Below are 16814 nucleotides of genomic sequence, written 5' to 3'. Positions count from 1 at the left end.
TGAACCCCGCGTCCCTCGTTGGCGCCTGGCGCCCAGCGACCCCGCTCCCTCGCCCCCCGGGGTGGCCGCCCCACTTCCACTTCGGCCTTTGGGCGCCTCGGCACCAGAGCTCGGCCACTGGACTGCCGGGCCCGCCGCACTGAAACTACAACTCCCGGTAGGTAGTGCGCGAATGCGCATGCGCGTTGCGGGGCGGCGGGCGGTGCCACAGGTTGCGCGGGAAATAGGCGGAGCGTGCGCAAGAGTGAGGGGCGGGACTGGCTTCGCGCATGCGCGCGGCGGAGCCTCGCAGTGCGCGGGAAAGAGGCGGAGCGCACGCGGGTGACAGAGGTGGTGGCGTCCCAGGGCCACCTACGGGCTGCGGTCTCACGTCTGGGGCTTGGTCTGGGCGGTCCTCACTTTTTGGGGGTTGGGGTGGGGTAAGTGTGGGCCTGGTCACCAGAAGTCGGGGCCGCAGCGCTGGCCCTTCCGCCCTGTGAGGGCCAATTTGTGTTCGCTCCAAAAAATTAATGCAGAAAATTTAATTTAACCGACTTTCCCCAGCAGACCCAGGCCGACCTGCCTAGTTCACCACAGGACAGCGACACCGGACGCCTCCTCCAGCCCAGGTCGGTGTGGGCCTAGCGGACCTAAGGGACTCCGGCCCTCCCAGGCCCGGGTGGCCGGAAGGACCCCCCCTTGAAGTGTCCCAGGCGGCCCCTCTGGAGTCCCGGATGACCCCGAAGGGCCCCAGGCGGCCCCTCTGGAGTCCCCGATGACCCCGAGTGACCCCAGGTGGCCCCTCTGGAGTCCCTGGATGACCCCAAATTACCCCAGGTGGCCCCTCTGGAGTCCCCAATGACCCCGAATGGCCAGGTGGGGACAGGCGTGTGCCCTCCGTGAGGCAGGGTCAGTCCCCGGGGCCGGGACTGAGTGTAACCACGGTGCTTGGTGGTTGTTTCCAGGTTTCTCAAGGGAGGGAGACAATGACCAAGAGGAAGAAGCTGCGGACCTCAGGTACCCAGACATTCAGGTGGACCCTGGTCATTGTGCCTCTGCTTGCAGGGCAGACCCGTCCTGGCAGAAGGGCTGGGTGACCATACTAGGTTCTTTTAGAGAAAAGCAGTGCCCTAATATGCGCCGCTGAGGAAAGTCTAAATTACGGAGACGTGCACACAGGGAAAAGTGAAAGCTTCGTGGAGCTTCCTCCAGCCCCGGGGGGTCTCACAGCTGGTGGGGGGGTGCGGGGTGCAGGCTTCGGGGTGTGGTGCCCCTCGCTGAGGGCCCATTCGAAGACGACCTCCGAGTAGGGCTGGATGGGCTGCAAGGCCACCTGGTGTGTGGCTAAGTGCTTCACTTTTGAACTGAAACCGGGCTTCATCCCAGCTCTCCTGCTCTCTGCGTGCCACAGATGGCTTGCTCTGGGTCTCAGTTTCCCCCGTCTGTAAATACGGGGTAATAAGAGCACCTACCCTTTCCTTCAGTGATTCTCAGCCTGGTGGGGGAGGAATTCGGCAGCGTCTAGAGACGTATTTGGTTTGCACAGTTGGCGTGGGGGGTGGCACTGTGCTTTAATGGGTCAGGGCTGTGCTGCTCGAAATCCTACTGCACACAGGACGGCCCCGTCTCCCACGACACGGCATGATCCAGCCCCAAGTGCCCTCGGTGCCGAGGTTGAGAACCGGGCCCCCGAGCTCACGTGTGGGCTCGTGTTTGTGAAGTCCTGAGAACAGACCCCATGGGGGACACCCACGTGTGCTGCTGTCACAATTGCCTTTCCAGGCTTTTACAAAAACTTTTCATTTTGGAATAATTTGGGGTTTACAGACAAGTTGCAAAAAATAGTTGAGTTCTGTCTCTCCTTCCCCCATTCCCCCAAAGCTGAGGTCTGGCCCAGGAGAGCAATCAGCTGTATGGGATGGCGTCCAAGGCCAGGAAGCAACCCTCAGCACACTGCCATGGTGGAGCCTCCTCTGCGTGTGCACGATCTGTGTTTTTATCAGGAAATCGCATCCTTGCACGTCCTGTGCTGCACCCTCCGTTCCCACTTCCTGGTGGATCAGATTTCCCTCACTTGTCAACATACGTATAGAATTTCCTCCTTCCAAAAGAAAACACCTAACATTACATGGCATGGTTCCATTTCCTTATTAGCATCTAAGATAACCTCAGCTTCTCGAAAGTTTAGAGATGACTTCCTTACTGCATGCTTAGGGCACTTAGTGAGTAGCACTCCTTTTTTTTCCCAAGATGTGGGATAGAAAATAAATTACCCACGGAGGGAAAATATTTTGTGCAGAGATGAGCAGCAGGCTGCTTGGAGGCACAGGAGTTTCTCTGACCTCAGAGGGGGAAGCTGGGGACAGCCAGGCCCACCCACAGCAGGTCATCAGGGCCTCTCTTGGCAGGGACCCCCTGGCTCAGGGGCCCCCCGGGCTGGCCCGAGACAGCAGTTTCTGTGTGTCCTGGCGGGGGTGGGGAGAGAGGAAGATGATTCTGGCAGGTGGTGAAAGAGGCGTCTTTGGCCTTTGCTATGGAACACAAGGGTCGGCCTTCATTTCTCTTAAATGAGTCCTGTGGGGACAGATCACAGGAAGGAAATGGGAAGCCCTTCACTTCTGTTGATGTTGGTGCTTTTTATCTGGCACACGTGTTCATTGGATGAGCAAAGCGAGCTAGCGTTGGGGCATCTTAGGAAACCCAGTAAACAAAGCTGCTCTGGTTTGCCTTTTTTGGCAAACCACAAGGTGGGAGGGTGTTTGTGTACAAAACAAACGTTCGTGGGAGCCTCGCTCGGGGCCAGCACGATCATGAGATCGGGGGGCAGCAGACTCGGCTCCTGCCCCCAGCCCCCTCAAGGTCTCGTGGGGGAGAGAGAACAAGGCTGCTCGCGGAGAGAGCTGCTCACGTACGCTGCGGCGGAGTGAAGTTCTGTGTGGCGCTCACGAGCCGTATCGCTGCGACTAGAGGAGATTATGGGAAGGGCGCTGTGTGCAGCCTGGTGGAGTGCCACAGCCAAGGCAGCGCTGAGGAGGTCCCTGGCACTCGGTGTAGGAGGAGGGGCCCTTCGATGAGTTCACTTCAAAGTGTGTAAGGGCTGAGGTTGGAAGGGGTCTACCTGCTGAACCCCAGGAGGGGCAGGCCTTGGTCTGACTTGTCTTTTTGTATTGAGAAGCACAGTACACAGTAGGTGCTCAATAAATGCTCAGGTACACTTGAGTGTGCAGGCTCGAGTTGGACTGCCTGGGTCCCGTTCCAGACTCCTTGGCCTCCGCGTGCCTTGGCTTTCTGATCTATAAAATCAGCGCGACAGTAGGACCCTCCCTCGGAGTTTTATCCCAGCACAGCCGGGTTCTCGGGACCCTGTCTGGCATGGGACTCGGCGTTTGTTTATTGAATCGGTGACTATGTTGGGTTGAACGCGGGCAGATCTGACAAGCCAGGCACCGTGGGCAGGTTCTGTGTAAGGCGGTTTCCTTCATTCAACAAACAGGTGTTAATAAGCGCCTTTAGGCTCTAAATTGCTCTCGGTGATGGGGAAGGTAGCGCAGACATGCAAGGGACCAGGAGGTGCCTGAGACATCGCCTCCATGGCACTCTGCCTCTGGGGTCCCAGTTCTCCCAGGGTGGATGCTCTGCGGATATCACGGAAAACTAGAGGGTCCATAGCTCAGTCTCATCTGCGTCTCCCGGGAGAGATGGGCTAGATGCTCCTCTGGGAGCCTGGAACCTGCAGACGAGGCCCCTCCCCATGTGCAGCAGGTCGTAGTGGGAGATCCAGAAAATGACCCAGGACACGGGGTGCTCGCAGGAAAGCTGTGAAGTGAAGAGAAGAGAGCATGGGCCTGCATGGGGGTGCTCTCGAGAGGAGTCAGGGTGGCCCCTCTGCAGGGATGTTTGGCTGAGACCTGCAGGAGCCAGCACACGCCTCCCGCCACTTCCCCAGAGAGAACGTCGCTGGGCCAGGGTATCTCACATGGCTGGGAGCCAGGCCAGGCCACCTTGGGGGTCAGCCTCAGCTGTGGCCAGGCCGCAGGTAAATGGCCTCGTAAGCTCCCACGTACCACCTCCTGGACGAGGTTCCAGCCCGAGCTGGCTCTCCAGGCGAGCGTTGGAGCAGGGGTCCTGCCGCGTTGGGTTGTCAGCCGTGGTACCTCACCCGTTCATCCCCCTCTGTCTCTAAGCAGGAGGAGAAGGAATCCATACTCCGAGACCCCCAAAGAACCCGAGGCTAGGAGACTCTGCCGGGGCCCCCCGGAGTTCCCAGGTGGGCCACGTGCCTCACCCTGAAGAGTTGGAAGGCAGCCCTGGACGGGCTCCCTCTGCAGAGCAGAGCCGGGAGGAACCAGAACAGTCGGCCTCCAGGTAGGTGGCTCAGAACTTTCCAGCAACCCCACGGACAGCACAGCACAGCAGCCAGTAGATAGGATGCGAAGGGGAGGGACCGCCATGGCTCGTCCCTTGCTGTGCCTCCCTTGGGGCTCAGGGCCCTTGCACTGTGCTTCTCGCTGCTTTCTTCCTGGGGCTCTCTTCTCTGGTGAGAAAGCTTGATATTTTAACCACAGGCTAGGAAAACCTTCCATCTTCCAAGGTCACTTAGTTACAGAATGCAACTCTGTGTCCTGTCTGCTGGTCAAATCCGTATTTATCCCGCATTCCTTCTTAATCAAGAAGGGCCTGAGGGAGGTGTGGGTCTGTGAAACCAGAACCGGTAGAGAGAAAGAGCGATGACTGTGGGCCAGGCAGCGAGCTAACGACAAGCCCTTCACACAGCAGCTCACTTGATCCGTGGCTGTGAAGTCAGTTCTTATGCCCATTGACTGGTAAGGATCCTGAGGCTTCGAGAGCAGGTGACTTGCCAAGGCCACTGAGCTGGCGCAAGGCTGTGTCTGAGCTGGCAGTGTCTGGCTCCTGTGCTCTTAACCAGTGTGGTTTCCCGGTTCCCTCATTTTTTCAGGAAATATGTCAGTAAGCACGGTGGGAAAAAAGAAAGACCTGGAGAGCAGTTTGGTCTGCCGACGGGGTTAAGCCACGTGTATCTCTAGGGGACTAGGAAGGGTGAGCGGGACTTGGGAGAAGAGCGGCCCCTGCCAGCGTCACGGCTGGGGCTACAGATTTTCTGAGTAAAGCTGAGGCATGTCGTCCAGCTGACAGAACTGTTTTCTTTGGGAGTGGGTGCATGTCTGATCTCAGATCATTGCAGTCTCAGGACTGAGGATGGCCCTGCAGTGTGTGTGATGTGACGAGAGGGCCATGTGTCACATCTGAGCCATTCTCCAAACAGACATGACAGGGTTGCTGTGCCCCTGGAGACGCCCACAGGGCCGGTGTGATCTCGGCCACAGCCCACCTAGTCCACAAGAAGAGTCAGACTCCACTGGAATGGGTTCCCACCCTCTTTTGTTCTGTTGTTTTGTTTTTTTCTTGAGGAAGATTAGCCCTGAGCTAACATCTGCTGCCAATCCTCCTCTTTTTTGCTGAGGAAGACTGGCCCTGAGCTAACATTCGTGCCCATCTTCCTCTACTTTATATGTGGGATGCCTGCCACAGCATGGCTTGACAAGCGGTGCCATGTCCGCACCTGGGATCTGAACTGGCGAGCCCCGGGCTGCCGAGAAGCGGAACGTGTGAACTTAACCGCTGCGCCACCGGGCTGGGCCCTGTTGTTTTTTAAACACTGTATTAAGAAGGATCACGTGCACAGAAATATAACAGAAAAAAAACAACATAAAGCAAACCAGCTTAACAAATGCATGTTGAGAAATGAAATTTTCCAGGAGCCGCCCAAACAACCTGTCGCAATTAGAAATTGTGGAGCAGACTGTCGCTCTCAGGATCTAAACTGATCTGTCTCTGGAACCCGCCCTGGCACAGCTCGAGCCCATCGGCGCGTCTTCACGCTTCTTCCTTCTCCACTTCCAAAGTTGAAATCATGAAAGTTTCAGTTCCAGATTTTGATCTTTTTTTACAATATACACATCCACATTTATTTAGATATAGCCATAAGTCTCACCAGTTGGGTTTTTTTTAAAGAGCCGTTTATTTTTTTAGAGCAGTTTTACGTTTACAATAAAATTGAGAGGAAGGTACAAGATTTCCTGTATCCCCCTGTGCCCCACACATGCTCGGCCTCCACTGTCATCCTCACTCACCAGAATGACACGTTTGTTACCAAGGATGAACCCACACGGACACATCCTGATCCCGCAGAGGCCGGAGCTGACGTGAGGGCTCCCCCTTGGTGGTGTCCGTTCTGTGGGTTTGCACAAATGTGTAATGATGCGTGTCCACCGTTATAACACCATCCGGAGTATTTCACGCGCTCAGAGTCCTCGCCCGTTTGTCTCTCCCTTCCCACCCCTGCACCCGCTCATCTTCACACCATCCCCATAGTTTTGCCTTTTCCAGAATGTCGCCTAGTAGTGGCCTACAGTGCGTCGCCTTCTCCGCTTGGCTTCTTTCACGTAGGAACGTGCGTTTCGCTTCCTCCATCTTCCTTCATGGCTCGAGCACCCATTCCTTTTCCTCGCTGAATCCTGTCCTACTGCCGGGGTGGACCACAGTTTATTGATCCATTCCCCTGCTGAAGGACGTCTTAGTGGCTTCCACGTTTTGGCAGGTGTGAATGCAGCCATTCTTTTTTTTTTTTTAAAGATTGGCACCTGAGCTAACAACTGTTGCCAATCTTCTTTTTTTTCTTTTTTCTGCTTTTTCTCCCCAAAGTCCCCCAGTACATAGTTGTATATTCCAGTTGTGGGTCCTTCTAGGTGTGCCATGTGGGATGCTGCCTCAACGTGGCCCAGTGAGCAGTGCCATGTCCTTGCCCAGGATCCAAACCAGGGAAACCCTGGGACGCCGTAGCGGAGTGTGCAAACTTAACCACTTGGCCAAGAGGCCAGCCCCAGCTGTTCGTTAGACACCATGTTTCTCGTATCCGCGGCTTCCCTCTAGCCTTTGCAGCGTTGGGGGTTGGAGCGTCAGTCCAGATGACTGTCCTCTTCCTCCCGCTGGAGCGCTCCTGGGTGATGAGGACGGAAGTGCTGCCAGGGCGGCAGTGCAGCCCTGGATGTGGGCCCCCGCACCCTTCTTGGGGGCCAGCATTGTGGGGGCTGCACCCTCCCCACCCCCTCGGCAGGGGCTCCAGGCTCCCCTAGAGGGGCCTCTGTCACAACTCTGTCTTTGGATTCCTTCTCTGTCTGTCTTTGAGGCGCAGGATTCAGAACCTCCTCCGTTTTGTCTTTCTCCACCAGCTCCCCTGAGGAGGAGGCTGGAGCTCCCTCCAGGCTCCTGGGGCAACCCGACGAGGAGCCAGCTCCCTTTCCCCCTTCCCAGGTGAGCCTACTCGTAGTTGTGTTTGCACAGAAGAGCTTCCTCCCGAAGCCGGAGTTCTTGTCCCTGTTCAGGGTCAACAGCTGCTCAGGGCAGGGGACCGTGAGTGTGCGCGGGGCTGTCGGGCAGGGGCCCAGCTTTCATGTCTGGCTCTCTGGGGCTCTCACTCCTCCCTTGTCCTTATTGCTGCTTTGTTCTTGTTTCTGGTTCACAGAACTCAGTTGGGAGGTTCGTCCCTCAGTTTGCAAAGCCCAGGAGGACAGTTAGGAGACAAGCCGCCATGAGGGAAGAGGACCTTGGTAGCAGGGCCTGTGGCTCGGTAAGGCCTTACGATGGGCCAGGAGGAGCCCGTGGGTGCATGGCCTCTCGGCCCCGGCTTGGCAGTGGAGCTTGGCCTGCAAGAAGCGCTCGGGACAGCTGGGCCTGCAGAAGGGCCAAGGCCAGAGCCCCTGCCTGGGCCGCGCGAGAGCAGGGAGACTCAGGAAGGCCGCCCGCCTGCCAGCCCTGGGCCCCCAGCCCTGCTGTGTGAGTCGGCGGTGGGGGCCGTACAGCATGCTCTTGTCCTGTCCACCGTGAGCTCAGGGGGTCGCACACGCCCCTAAAAACGTGAGTGGTGGGCATTCCCAGCAGCTGTGTTTGGAATCACCCCAAACTGGGGACAGCCCAGATATCCCTGAGCAGGTGACCAGTAGAACAAACCGTGGTCCATGCCCGCCATGGAGCCCAACGCAGCAGCAGATAAGGGACAAACTGGTGAGGCACGCAGCCGCTGGGGCGCATCTGCAGGGCTTTGCTAGGGGTGAGAAAAGCCAGTCCCAGAAGGTTACAGACTGCAGGGTTCCGTTCATGGGACGTTACTGAAATGGCACAGTTATCGAGACGGGGGGTGACTCGTGGCCGCCAGGTGTGGAGCCAGCAGTGAGGGCGAGCGTGGCTGCGAAGGGCAGCACTGGGGTCCTCGGGGCGAGCGTCCCAGGATTTCAGCTGTTGTGGCAGACACACAGCCTCCGCTGGTGAGAGAAGTGTACAGAGTTAGTGCCACACGTGAGCGAGTCCAAGTCCGCCCGGAGAGCCAAAGAAGGCCGGTGACTTTGATGTCAGCATCCTGGTCGTGGTGTTGTACGCGAGTTATGAAGATGTTGCCAGTGGGGACGTGGGTGAAGGGCCCAGGGCATCTTTCCCCGTGATTCCTTCCAGCTGCATGTGAATCTACGATGCGTTCACAAAACGTTTAGGAAAAGGGGGCAGTGTCTTCTCCGTTGAGGCAGGACAGGCAGTGTGTGACTCGCAGGCTGGTCGCCAGTGGCTTCACTGAGGCGCGTTGACCCGCTGTGACCTTCGCTGGCCAGACACTTGCTGTGTAGACCTCCTCCTGGAGAGGGTGGCCCTGCTGGGTGTAGAGAGCTAACTGGAGGAGGCGTCCCACTAGTGCTGACAACTGTCCCAGAGAAGCGAGGGAGCCGCGCTGTCTGGAGGGCACCCTCGCGCGTGGTCCCCAGTCGCTGCGTGCTGAGTTGATGGTTCACAGTCCGCTTTGAAGGGAGGGCTGACGGTGTGGGCGTGAGAGGCCGGGAGGCGCAGGTGGACTCCAGGGTTTACGGCGCGAATAGCTTGAAGTATGGAGTTGCCGTTCACTGAGGTAGGGAGCGCAGGAGCTGGTGCTGGCCGCGTAAGGTTGGAGATGACAAGGAGACGCTGGGTGGAAATGTCAGGTGCACGTGCCTAGAGTCAGAGAGATCTGGCTGCAGTGAGTTCCAAGTGGGGAGGTCTGCGCCCCTGGAAGGATCGAGGTGCCATCTGCCTAAGGGATGGCATTCAATCTGCGTCCCAGCCAGAATCCTCCTCTCCCCCAGCCTGCTCCCGTCACCCCCACCTCCATCAGGGGCATTTCATTCCCCCCTACTCCCTCTCTCTCTTAACTTTGCATCTTGAAATAGAGACTCATAGAAAGTTACAAAACAGTATGGACCCGAGGGTCCATCGCTGGATGCCTGGGTAAACACAACGTGGTCCATCCACGCAGGAATATTACTCAGCCTTAAAAAGGAATATTACTCAGCCTAAAAAGGTATTGCAACATGGACGAGCCTGGAGGACATCACGTTCAGTGAAATGAGCCTGTCACAAAAGGACAGATACTGTATGATTCCACTTGTGTGAGGCCCCCAGAGGACTCAAATTCGTAGAGACAGAAAGTAGGATGGAGGTTGGTGGGGAGTGGTTGGTCCACAGGGCCAGAGTTTCAGTTGTACAAGATGAAAAAGATCTGGAGAAGGGATGATGGTGACGGCTGCACACCTGTGTGGATGTACTTTATGCTACTGAGCTGGACACTTAAAAATGGTCAAGATGCTGAATTTTATGTTACGTGTATTTACCACAATTAAAAACAGAGCAGCACAGAGAGCTCCCTGCGTGCCCTCCTCCGGCTCCCCCAGCGGTGACAACTTGTGTAACTGTAGCCCATCGTCATCACCGGGCAGTTGACATTGCTGGATCCACAGGCCTCCTTGATGTTTACATGCTTGATCCTCCCAGCGGCCTCCACGTGCCTGGGGCTGGCGGGGAGAAGGAGCTGATGGAAGGAGGGATCCCTGTGCTTCCGGTTCCCCCAGCCCTGGCTCTAACCACTCGGCGCTGGTGCTGAACCCGTTTGGGGGCACTGTCGTCCACGCAGCATCTGATTCTTTGTAGAAGGGCCGTAATGACTAGAAAAATCTTCAGAGCGGTTGCTTATGGAAGGCCCAAAGCTGAGTCTTTTTCTCTCCACAGGAAACACTGCCAGAGCCCAGTGCCCAGGAGGCAGACAGCCAGCCGCGGGAGGAGGCCCCGGGGCTTTCGAGCTGTGCGGCTGGGGAGCTGGGAGACCAGACCCAGGCAGACAGCGCCTGCCCTGAGCACAGCAGCCAAAGCGCCGTGGAGCCTGTGCCCCGCAGTGGGGATCCTCAGCCCTCAGCTTCCACCGATGCCTGTGCAGAATGGGGGACAGTGGTCTCGGCCTCAGAGAGGGCCAGCCAGGGCCACCTGTGGGAGCAAAGGGCCAGCGCACCAGATGGTGGAAGCACGGAGCCGAGTGGGGTTCTGGGCGAGCACGGCCAGAAAGGGCACCTGCCGAGCACTGATGCTGAAGAGAAGGAGCCAGACCCAGGCGCCCCCCAGGAGGGAGGTGCCCCAGGGGAAGCAGGGGCTGACTTGCCTGAGGGGCACCAGGAAGAAGGAGGTGGCGTCCTTGGCCCGGCCCCTCGGGGCCTCCTTGACCCTGTGCAGACCCCCAGTGGGGCTGGTGGGGAAACAGAGCAGAGCTGCGGCAGCCCAGGGCCCTCCTCCCTCGGGACCGTTGTCATCACAGCCATGAACACAGACCCCGCTGAGCCAGAGCAGAGGGCACCAGAGGTGGCCGAGCCGGGTGGGGCACCTGCCTCTCCAGGCAGGAAGGCCCCCAAAGGAGGCCACGGTGGGGCCCTGCTCAGAGGCACACCTGTCACCCAGGAGACCACGCGAGGCAGAGGGGAGGCAGGGCATGAAGATGAGCCCCCTGGTGACATCCCGGGGGTCCCTGCTGCCGGCCTGCCTCTGGCTCAGGGGACCCAAGCGCCCACAGTAGGTGCTGGAGAGTCCAGTCCCCTAGTCCAAGAAGCGGGCCCGGGTGTCGATCAGACCCTGGGGCCGGGCCCGGATGGAGAGGGGCTGGGAGGTGTGTGTGCACCGCTGGTGCTGTGGCAGCCCGAGTCAGGCAGATGGAGCCGCAAACAAGACCTGGGGGCGTCCACACCACCAGCGCACAGAGGAGCCGTGGGTGGCCCGACTCAGGAGATGGGGGTCAGTCAGGGCAGCCCAGACGGCCCCAGAGACCCCACAGGCCAGCCTGAGGACCCTCCTGACTCTGCAGACCAGTTCTGGGGAGGGTCCCTGGCCGTGGACCTCGACTTCCTGCCCGACAGCCAGATGCGGGCCGCCCTGGAAGGCCCTGACTTTGAAGCCCCACCTGCACAGGTAAGAGCTTCCTGTCCCCAGGCAGCCACCAAGCGGTCTTGAGTCCTCCCCCAAACCGCCCAGAGGTCGGGGAGATGGGCACACGGCGATCTGATTAGACACAGACGGGTCTGGTGGTCCGAGTCACAGCTTCGGTGGGTGTGGACACAGTGATTTTCCAGAAAAGGCAGACCAGCCTTTTTGTGCGGGCCTGTCCGCGGGGCGCTGAGGGGCCGGGGCAGTGACCCCCATGGGCTTCGTCAGTGCCCGGCCTGGCCCGGCCACGGTTCCCCGGGGTCTGTGGAGGGCACCAGACCGAAAGGGGCAACCGCGGAAGCCAGTGACCTCAGAGCTGGGCCGGGGGGAGGGGACTTTGCTCCGTAACTGGAAAGAGCCTTCGCCCGTCTTGAGGGTCACTTGCCCGATACAGTTCTTTCTCAGACGTGCGTGTGGCATGTAGTTTTCCTGCTGGAATCTGTAGGGCCTTGGCTTGGCTTCCTCCAGGGGTCTGCCCACCTGACGGGCAGTGGGAGAGCGGCCGCCTGGGCCTCCCCTCCCCGCCGTGGGCGTTCCCCTGTCGGGGGCAGGTGGCAGCCCCGCCCCGGCCCGCCCCCGGGGAAGCACCATGTCCCTGCGCTGGTGCACGAAGCCTGGGCTGAGTGTGTGCGGCTGTACGCCCCGGCCCAGGAGGGAGGCTGCCGTTCCCTCTGCACACACTGGGTGTGGCTCCGAGGCGAGGCCACAGGAGGACGGGCACCTGCCTAAGGGGAAGAGAGGGAGGGGAGGCGGCTGCATCTGCGCCCGGGTTGGCCCGGCCCGTGGAGCCCAGCTCCGTCAGAAACATTGACCTCTGTTTCTCCAGGGGAGACAGAGGGGCGCAACAGGGACCCCGCTGAGATGTGTTAGAGGATTTGTTCAGTACACGTTCATGGGGAACCTGTTCTCTGCCTAGCGGGTCCCTGTCCCCGTGAGGCGGTGGCTCTCCCAGAGGGCATTTTGTGCCCCTCACCACAGGTCTGGGATGGGCACCGCTGGCATTTCATAGTGGGCACCTCGTCCTGTGAGACGTGCAGACCCCTCGCTGGGGGAGAAGAGACGTCTGTCCCCCGGTTCCTGGCCTCTGGGGCAGCGGCTGAGAAGGCTGGGAGGGTGCTGGGACCCCAGGTGGTGGCCAGCAGGCAGAGCAGCAAGGCCTGTAGACCCCAAGGAACGTGCGGGGTGGGGCTGGGCAGTGGCCGGCATTAGACCTGCCAGGCCGGCCAGGAGGCACTGCTCTGACCCAGCCGCCAACGCTAGGCGCGTTTTGTTTTGACACTGGGCGTTCCTGAACAAGTCGGGGCGACCCGGGCGCGGCAGGTTCCCATGGGAAGGTTCCAGAGGGCCCTGGCTGGAAGGCTGTGTGGGCGGGGACTCGGGAAGAGAGCGCAGGTGGATGGAGCGCCGAGGCCTTCCACCTGTAGGCCCTGGACCCCGCCCCACCGTGACACCACGGGAGCCCCGCTGCAGAGGGGCCACCCGGGGACATGCGAGGTTACCAAGTGGTGACAGGCCTGTCTCAGACCCAGGCCCCTCACGGGGAGTCCCAGTGGCTCCCCTAGGACGGGACACTGCCCCAGGGCCACTGGAACCCTCGGGGGCAACCGTGCCTGCTGGGAGGGAGGACGTCGCTCAGGCCGAGGAGGGTGCAGTGACTTGGGTGGGCGTGTGGCGGGGACGGCAGTTAGAGTCCCAGAGTCGCGGCGTGGAGCGGCCAGATGCGTGGGGACACTGTTGTCTTCAGGGGCTTCCCAGCCACGTGCCTGCCGGATCTTTCTCTGGGGAGGCTGTCCTGTGCCCTGTGGGGGCCTGGGCACACCCCTGGCCCCTGTTCACCAATGCCAGTAGCACCCCCTGCCCAGTTGTTTCACCCAAGACTGTCTCCAGACGTTGTGAAGCGTCCCCTGGGCAGAGTGGTCCCCGGTGAGCCCCACAGTTCTCCGTGTCTGGTCCTGTGGGTTCAGGGGCCCTTGGCAGGTGGAACTCAGTCCTTCACCCCATCTCCACCCCTCAGAGGAAAGGGGCTCTGCTCTGGAAGGACGTCCCTAGGACAGGCCCCTCCCCCAGGACACTGGTCCCCTCAGAAGAGGCCCCACAGCCCTGGGCGGCCCCCTGCCCAGCCTCTGCGCCTCTTTTCCAAGGGACGCCTGTCACCTCGGTGGTTGGGCTTGACGTTTCCCTCGGAAACCAGACCGCCCCAGCATTTGGACACGAGCCCCTCAGGGCTGTCTGGCCCTCTCTCGTGTGAATTAGGAGTTTCCCCCCGCAATCGAGCTGCAAAATCTTTTCCTGACGTGAAACACGTGGCTTGTTTGTCCGACTTCCTCCCCTTGATGCCAGATGCTCACCGGATGCCGCAGGCACTACCACTCGGGGTCTTCTCTGTGCCCTTCTGGGTACCGTGGGCAGAGCGCGTGCCCACCTGTCACAGGCAGAGTGTGTGCACAGAGCCACCCACCTGCACGGGTCAGCCTATCAGAAGGCGCAGGCCCGGCGGGGACTCAGGGCGGGCTCAGCGTTGCCCTGTTCTGCCCACTTTCGGGGAGCTGGTCACCCCGGGTCCCTCCCCCACAGCTCTTCTCCCCTGCGGGAGCCCGGCTTGGCGCTCCTGGTGTGGCCGAGGGGAAGCAGGGCGCCGCCTGTCCTTTGCGACTCTTCCTTCCCCGTGCAGGGCTCGCTCAGCTGGGCCTTCACACGTGTGCTCTCTCTTTCCAGTTGTTTCCTGTGGGGAGTGGGCTGGCCCCTTGCTGGCCGGGCCCAGGCCCACGTGCTGACGGGGGCCCCCTCACTGGGGCGCAGCTGAGGTGAGCAGGCTGGGAGATGTCGCTGCCCTCCTAGCCCCGAGCCCCTGCAGCCCCGAGCCCCGGCCCTGCGGGCTCCCAGTGTGTCCCCTGCTCCCTGCAAGTGGGGACCTGGTGACCAGTGGTCTGCACCCAAACCAGTGTCTCTCCCCTGGGCCCCCCCACCGCCCTGTTCTGTAGGTGGTTTAGATGCACGTACATGAGTCTTTTGAAGAGAGGGTCCAGAGTCCAGAGCCTTCCCTGATCTCTACAGAGGAGGAGGGGACCCAGATGGCTAGGAGCCGCTGGCCGAGAAGACCTTGGGGCCAGTCCCAGCTCTGGCACCCAGCGGGCCCTCCAGGGTCTCCGCCTGTCCTGTCTGCTCACTTCCCGCCTGGCTCCGCGCCCCCAGCGGCCTCCTCTCTCCCTCGTGCAGGCCACCGGGTGCATCGCCTCCTCCTGTGTCCTTTCCCTCAGCCCCGCCCCGCCAGCACCAGGCCCTCCTCTCCTCTTACTGCGCACTTGAACCCGCTGCTCTGCAGAGGCCACGACTCATGGATTATTTATGGCCCAGGTTCTCTTTCCGCCTGGCCGGTATGGAGGAGGACTGGGCGTGCATCCTTGGCTGAGGTTGTCCCCTCCTCCTCCTCCTCGAGGTAGAGAGTGGCCGTGTGCCCACCTCTTGCCCTTGCACACACGTCTGTGACTAGCACCTGTTGTACACTTGCTGACACACACCCCGTGCGTAGGCCAGAGGCAATTTAGTCAAGGTGGCCTCGTTGTCATTTGAGCAAAGAGGAAGACCCCATGGCCTCCCTGGGCCGTGCGACTCCACATGGACGGGTACTGGGGTTTGGTGGCCTGTGGCTGAATGAGACACTCAGGAGGCTAAGGCCCAGCCAGCCAGCTGTCTCAGGGTGACGCCGACAGGTGGAGCAGAACTGGAGTTTCTATAGTGACAGCCGGGGGGGTCACTGCCGAGCCCACAGTGGGAGGCCGTGGGGAGAGCTGTTGACCCGAGGCCAGGAGGGCGACCCTCTGCCCGTGTCCACAGGCTGGACATGCTGGCTTCAGTGGGCGCCGCGGCCCATCCGCCCCTGTGGATATGAAGCTGCTGCTCTGGGCTCTGGGGAGGTGGTGGGCCAGGTGTGGGTGGTGAGAGACAGACAAGCAAGTCAGACAGATGGCGGAGCGTGGGAGAGGAAAGAGCGGGAAAGGGTTAAAATGTTACCCGTGGTGATCGGGGAAGGTCCCCTTCCCCCAGGAGGAGGCATTAGGGAAGGAACATTCCAGAGCCTAAGAGGTACTCTGGGAACGTGGCTGGATGGGCAGGAAGGGGAACAAGAGGGGGGTCTGGAGGTGCTGCAGAGGGTGTGCGGCCTCCGGGAGGGCTCCCCTGTTCTCAGCCCCCATGCGGCATGGGGACAGGCCGTAGGGGCCAGGAGCCAGGGCCGGGAACCCGGCGGCTATGGGGAGAAGAGGCCGGATCCGGGGTGTGCCTCTGGAGTAGAGCTGGCTGGGAGGGCCTGGTGTAACGTCTGGAAGAGAAGACCGCTTGGGGCCCAGCGGAAGCCCCAGACTGGAGCTGGCCGAGCGTCCACGGAGTCAGGCTGTTCGTCTTCCTCCTCTCCCGCCAGGGCCCTCTGCGGGGTCAAGGCCTGTGAAGCTGCCAGGATGGAGGATGCAACAGACACGGTGCGCGGCCTTATCCTTGAGCTCTCCAACCTGAAGTAAGGGTGGGGCCTGGGGCGGGGGGGAGGCCAGCGGGCAGGCCAGGCGGGCCGGGGCCCCAGCGAGGGGCTCTGTAAGCACGCAGCTCCTGGGCCGTGGCCCACGGGGCTCTGAGCACTGCGGCAGGCGGTCTGCCCTGGACAGGGGGTTCTGGTTGGCGTGCGTGCGTGCGTGTGTGTGTGTGCCTGGGAGAGGGCGTGAGCATGTGCCGCGGCAGAGGTGGGCCTCACACCTCCTGCCTGTGTGTCCCCACAGCCGGCTGGTCATGAGCACCCACCGGGACTTGGAAGCCATCAGGCGCCTGCCCTCGCGGAGGGCGAGGCCGGCCAGGAAAGGCCCAGCGCCGTGCACGGCCAAGGCGGCGGGCGGCCTCCACCGTGGGGAGCAGTCCTGGAGAGATGTGTAGGCCGCGGTGTGCGTGTGCGGACCCCTCGCCACCGCACGGCCGGCCCCAGAGGGCCTGTGGGTCTTGCCAAACAGCTGGAAGCCGCCTCTCCCCAGACCCCTGGAGGCCCACACGCCTGCGCCCTCTGGCGTTTGCTGCCCTCCAGGATGCCCCAGGGGCCCAGGAACTGGCCTTCCACCAACCCGGAAGCCAGGGTCCCTGGGGAGACACAGGCGGCAGCTGAAGGCAGGGAGCTGCTCCTCCCGCCCCGGCCCGAGGTGGCAGCAGGCAGCCGGGGCCCCAGGAAGTCACCTGGTTATCTGGGTTTGCAAATTTCACTCCTTGGCGGAGGTCACGAGAGGTTCAGAATTTGTTTTGTCCCTGAGGAGAAGAGGGCTCCCTTTGTTGGTTGTGTCTCCTCTTTGCCCCATTTCCATTTTATGTCTTCTTTCCCGAGGCCCGTTAATAAACACCACCCTGCTGTCTGGGGCTCTGCACTTCCTCCACATTCGCCCACAAACGCCCCCCCTTCACTCCCCTTCCTTCTGGGAAGGCGGGTGGGGCTCTGCTAGGACACAGGTCAGGGGTCCCCCAAGTTACCA

At 60.8% G+C, this 16814-nt stretch overlaps 1 protein-coding gene across 13 annotated transcripts; it reads left to right on the top strand.

Moving 5' to 3' along the window:
• Positions 1-17: 17 nt before the first annotated feature.
• BRME1 (break repair meiotic recombinase recruitment factor 1) lies at positions 18-16799 on the top strand. Of its 13 annotated transcripts, none has more exons than XM_044752153.2 (10): positions 18-157; positions 547-608; positions 945-996; positions 4167-4344; positions 7230-7311; positions 7523-7627; positions 10081-11301; positions 14032-14120; positions 15734-15791; positions 16083-16799. In XM_044752153.2, the coding sequence occupies exons 3-10, from the start codon at positions 966-968 to the stop codon at positions 16782-16784; spliced, it is 2466 nt and encodes an 821-aa protein (XP_044608088.2). In that variant the 5' UTR covers positions 18-157; positions 547-608; positions 945-965; the 3' UTR covers positions 16785-16799. The 13 variants fall into 13 exon arrangements, 12 of the variants coding, with proteins under 12 accessions (XP_044608088.2, XP_044608082.2, XP_070348302.1 ...); XM_044752147.2 differs by having other exon boundaries at positions 4164-4344; XM_070492196.1 differs by having other exon boundaries at positions 21-157; positions 544-608.
• Positions 16800-16814: the final 15 nt, after the last annotated feature.

Source organism: Equus asinus, chromosome 20 (genome assembly GCF_041296235.1).
Source record: "Equus asinus isolate D_3611 breed Donkey chromosome 20, EquAss-T2T_v2, whole genome shotgun sequence".
NCBI lineage: Eukaryota > Metazoa > Chordata > Mammalia > Perissodactyla > Equidae > Equus > Equus asinus.
The sequence above is the reverse complement of the archived record's forward strand: the minus strand, read 5'-3'. Positions and strand labels throughout refer to the sequence as shown.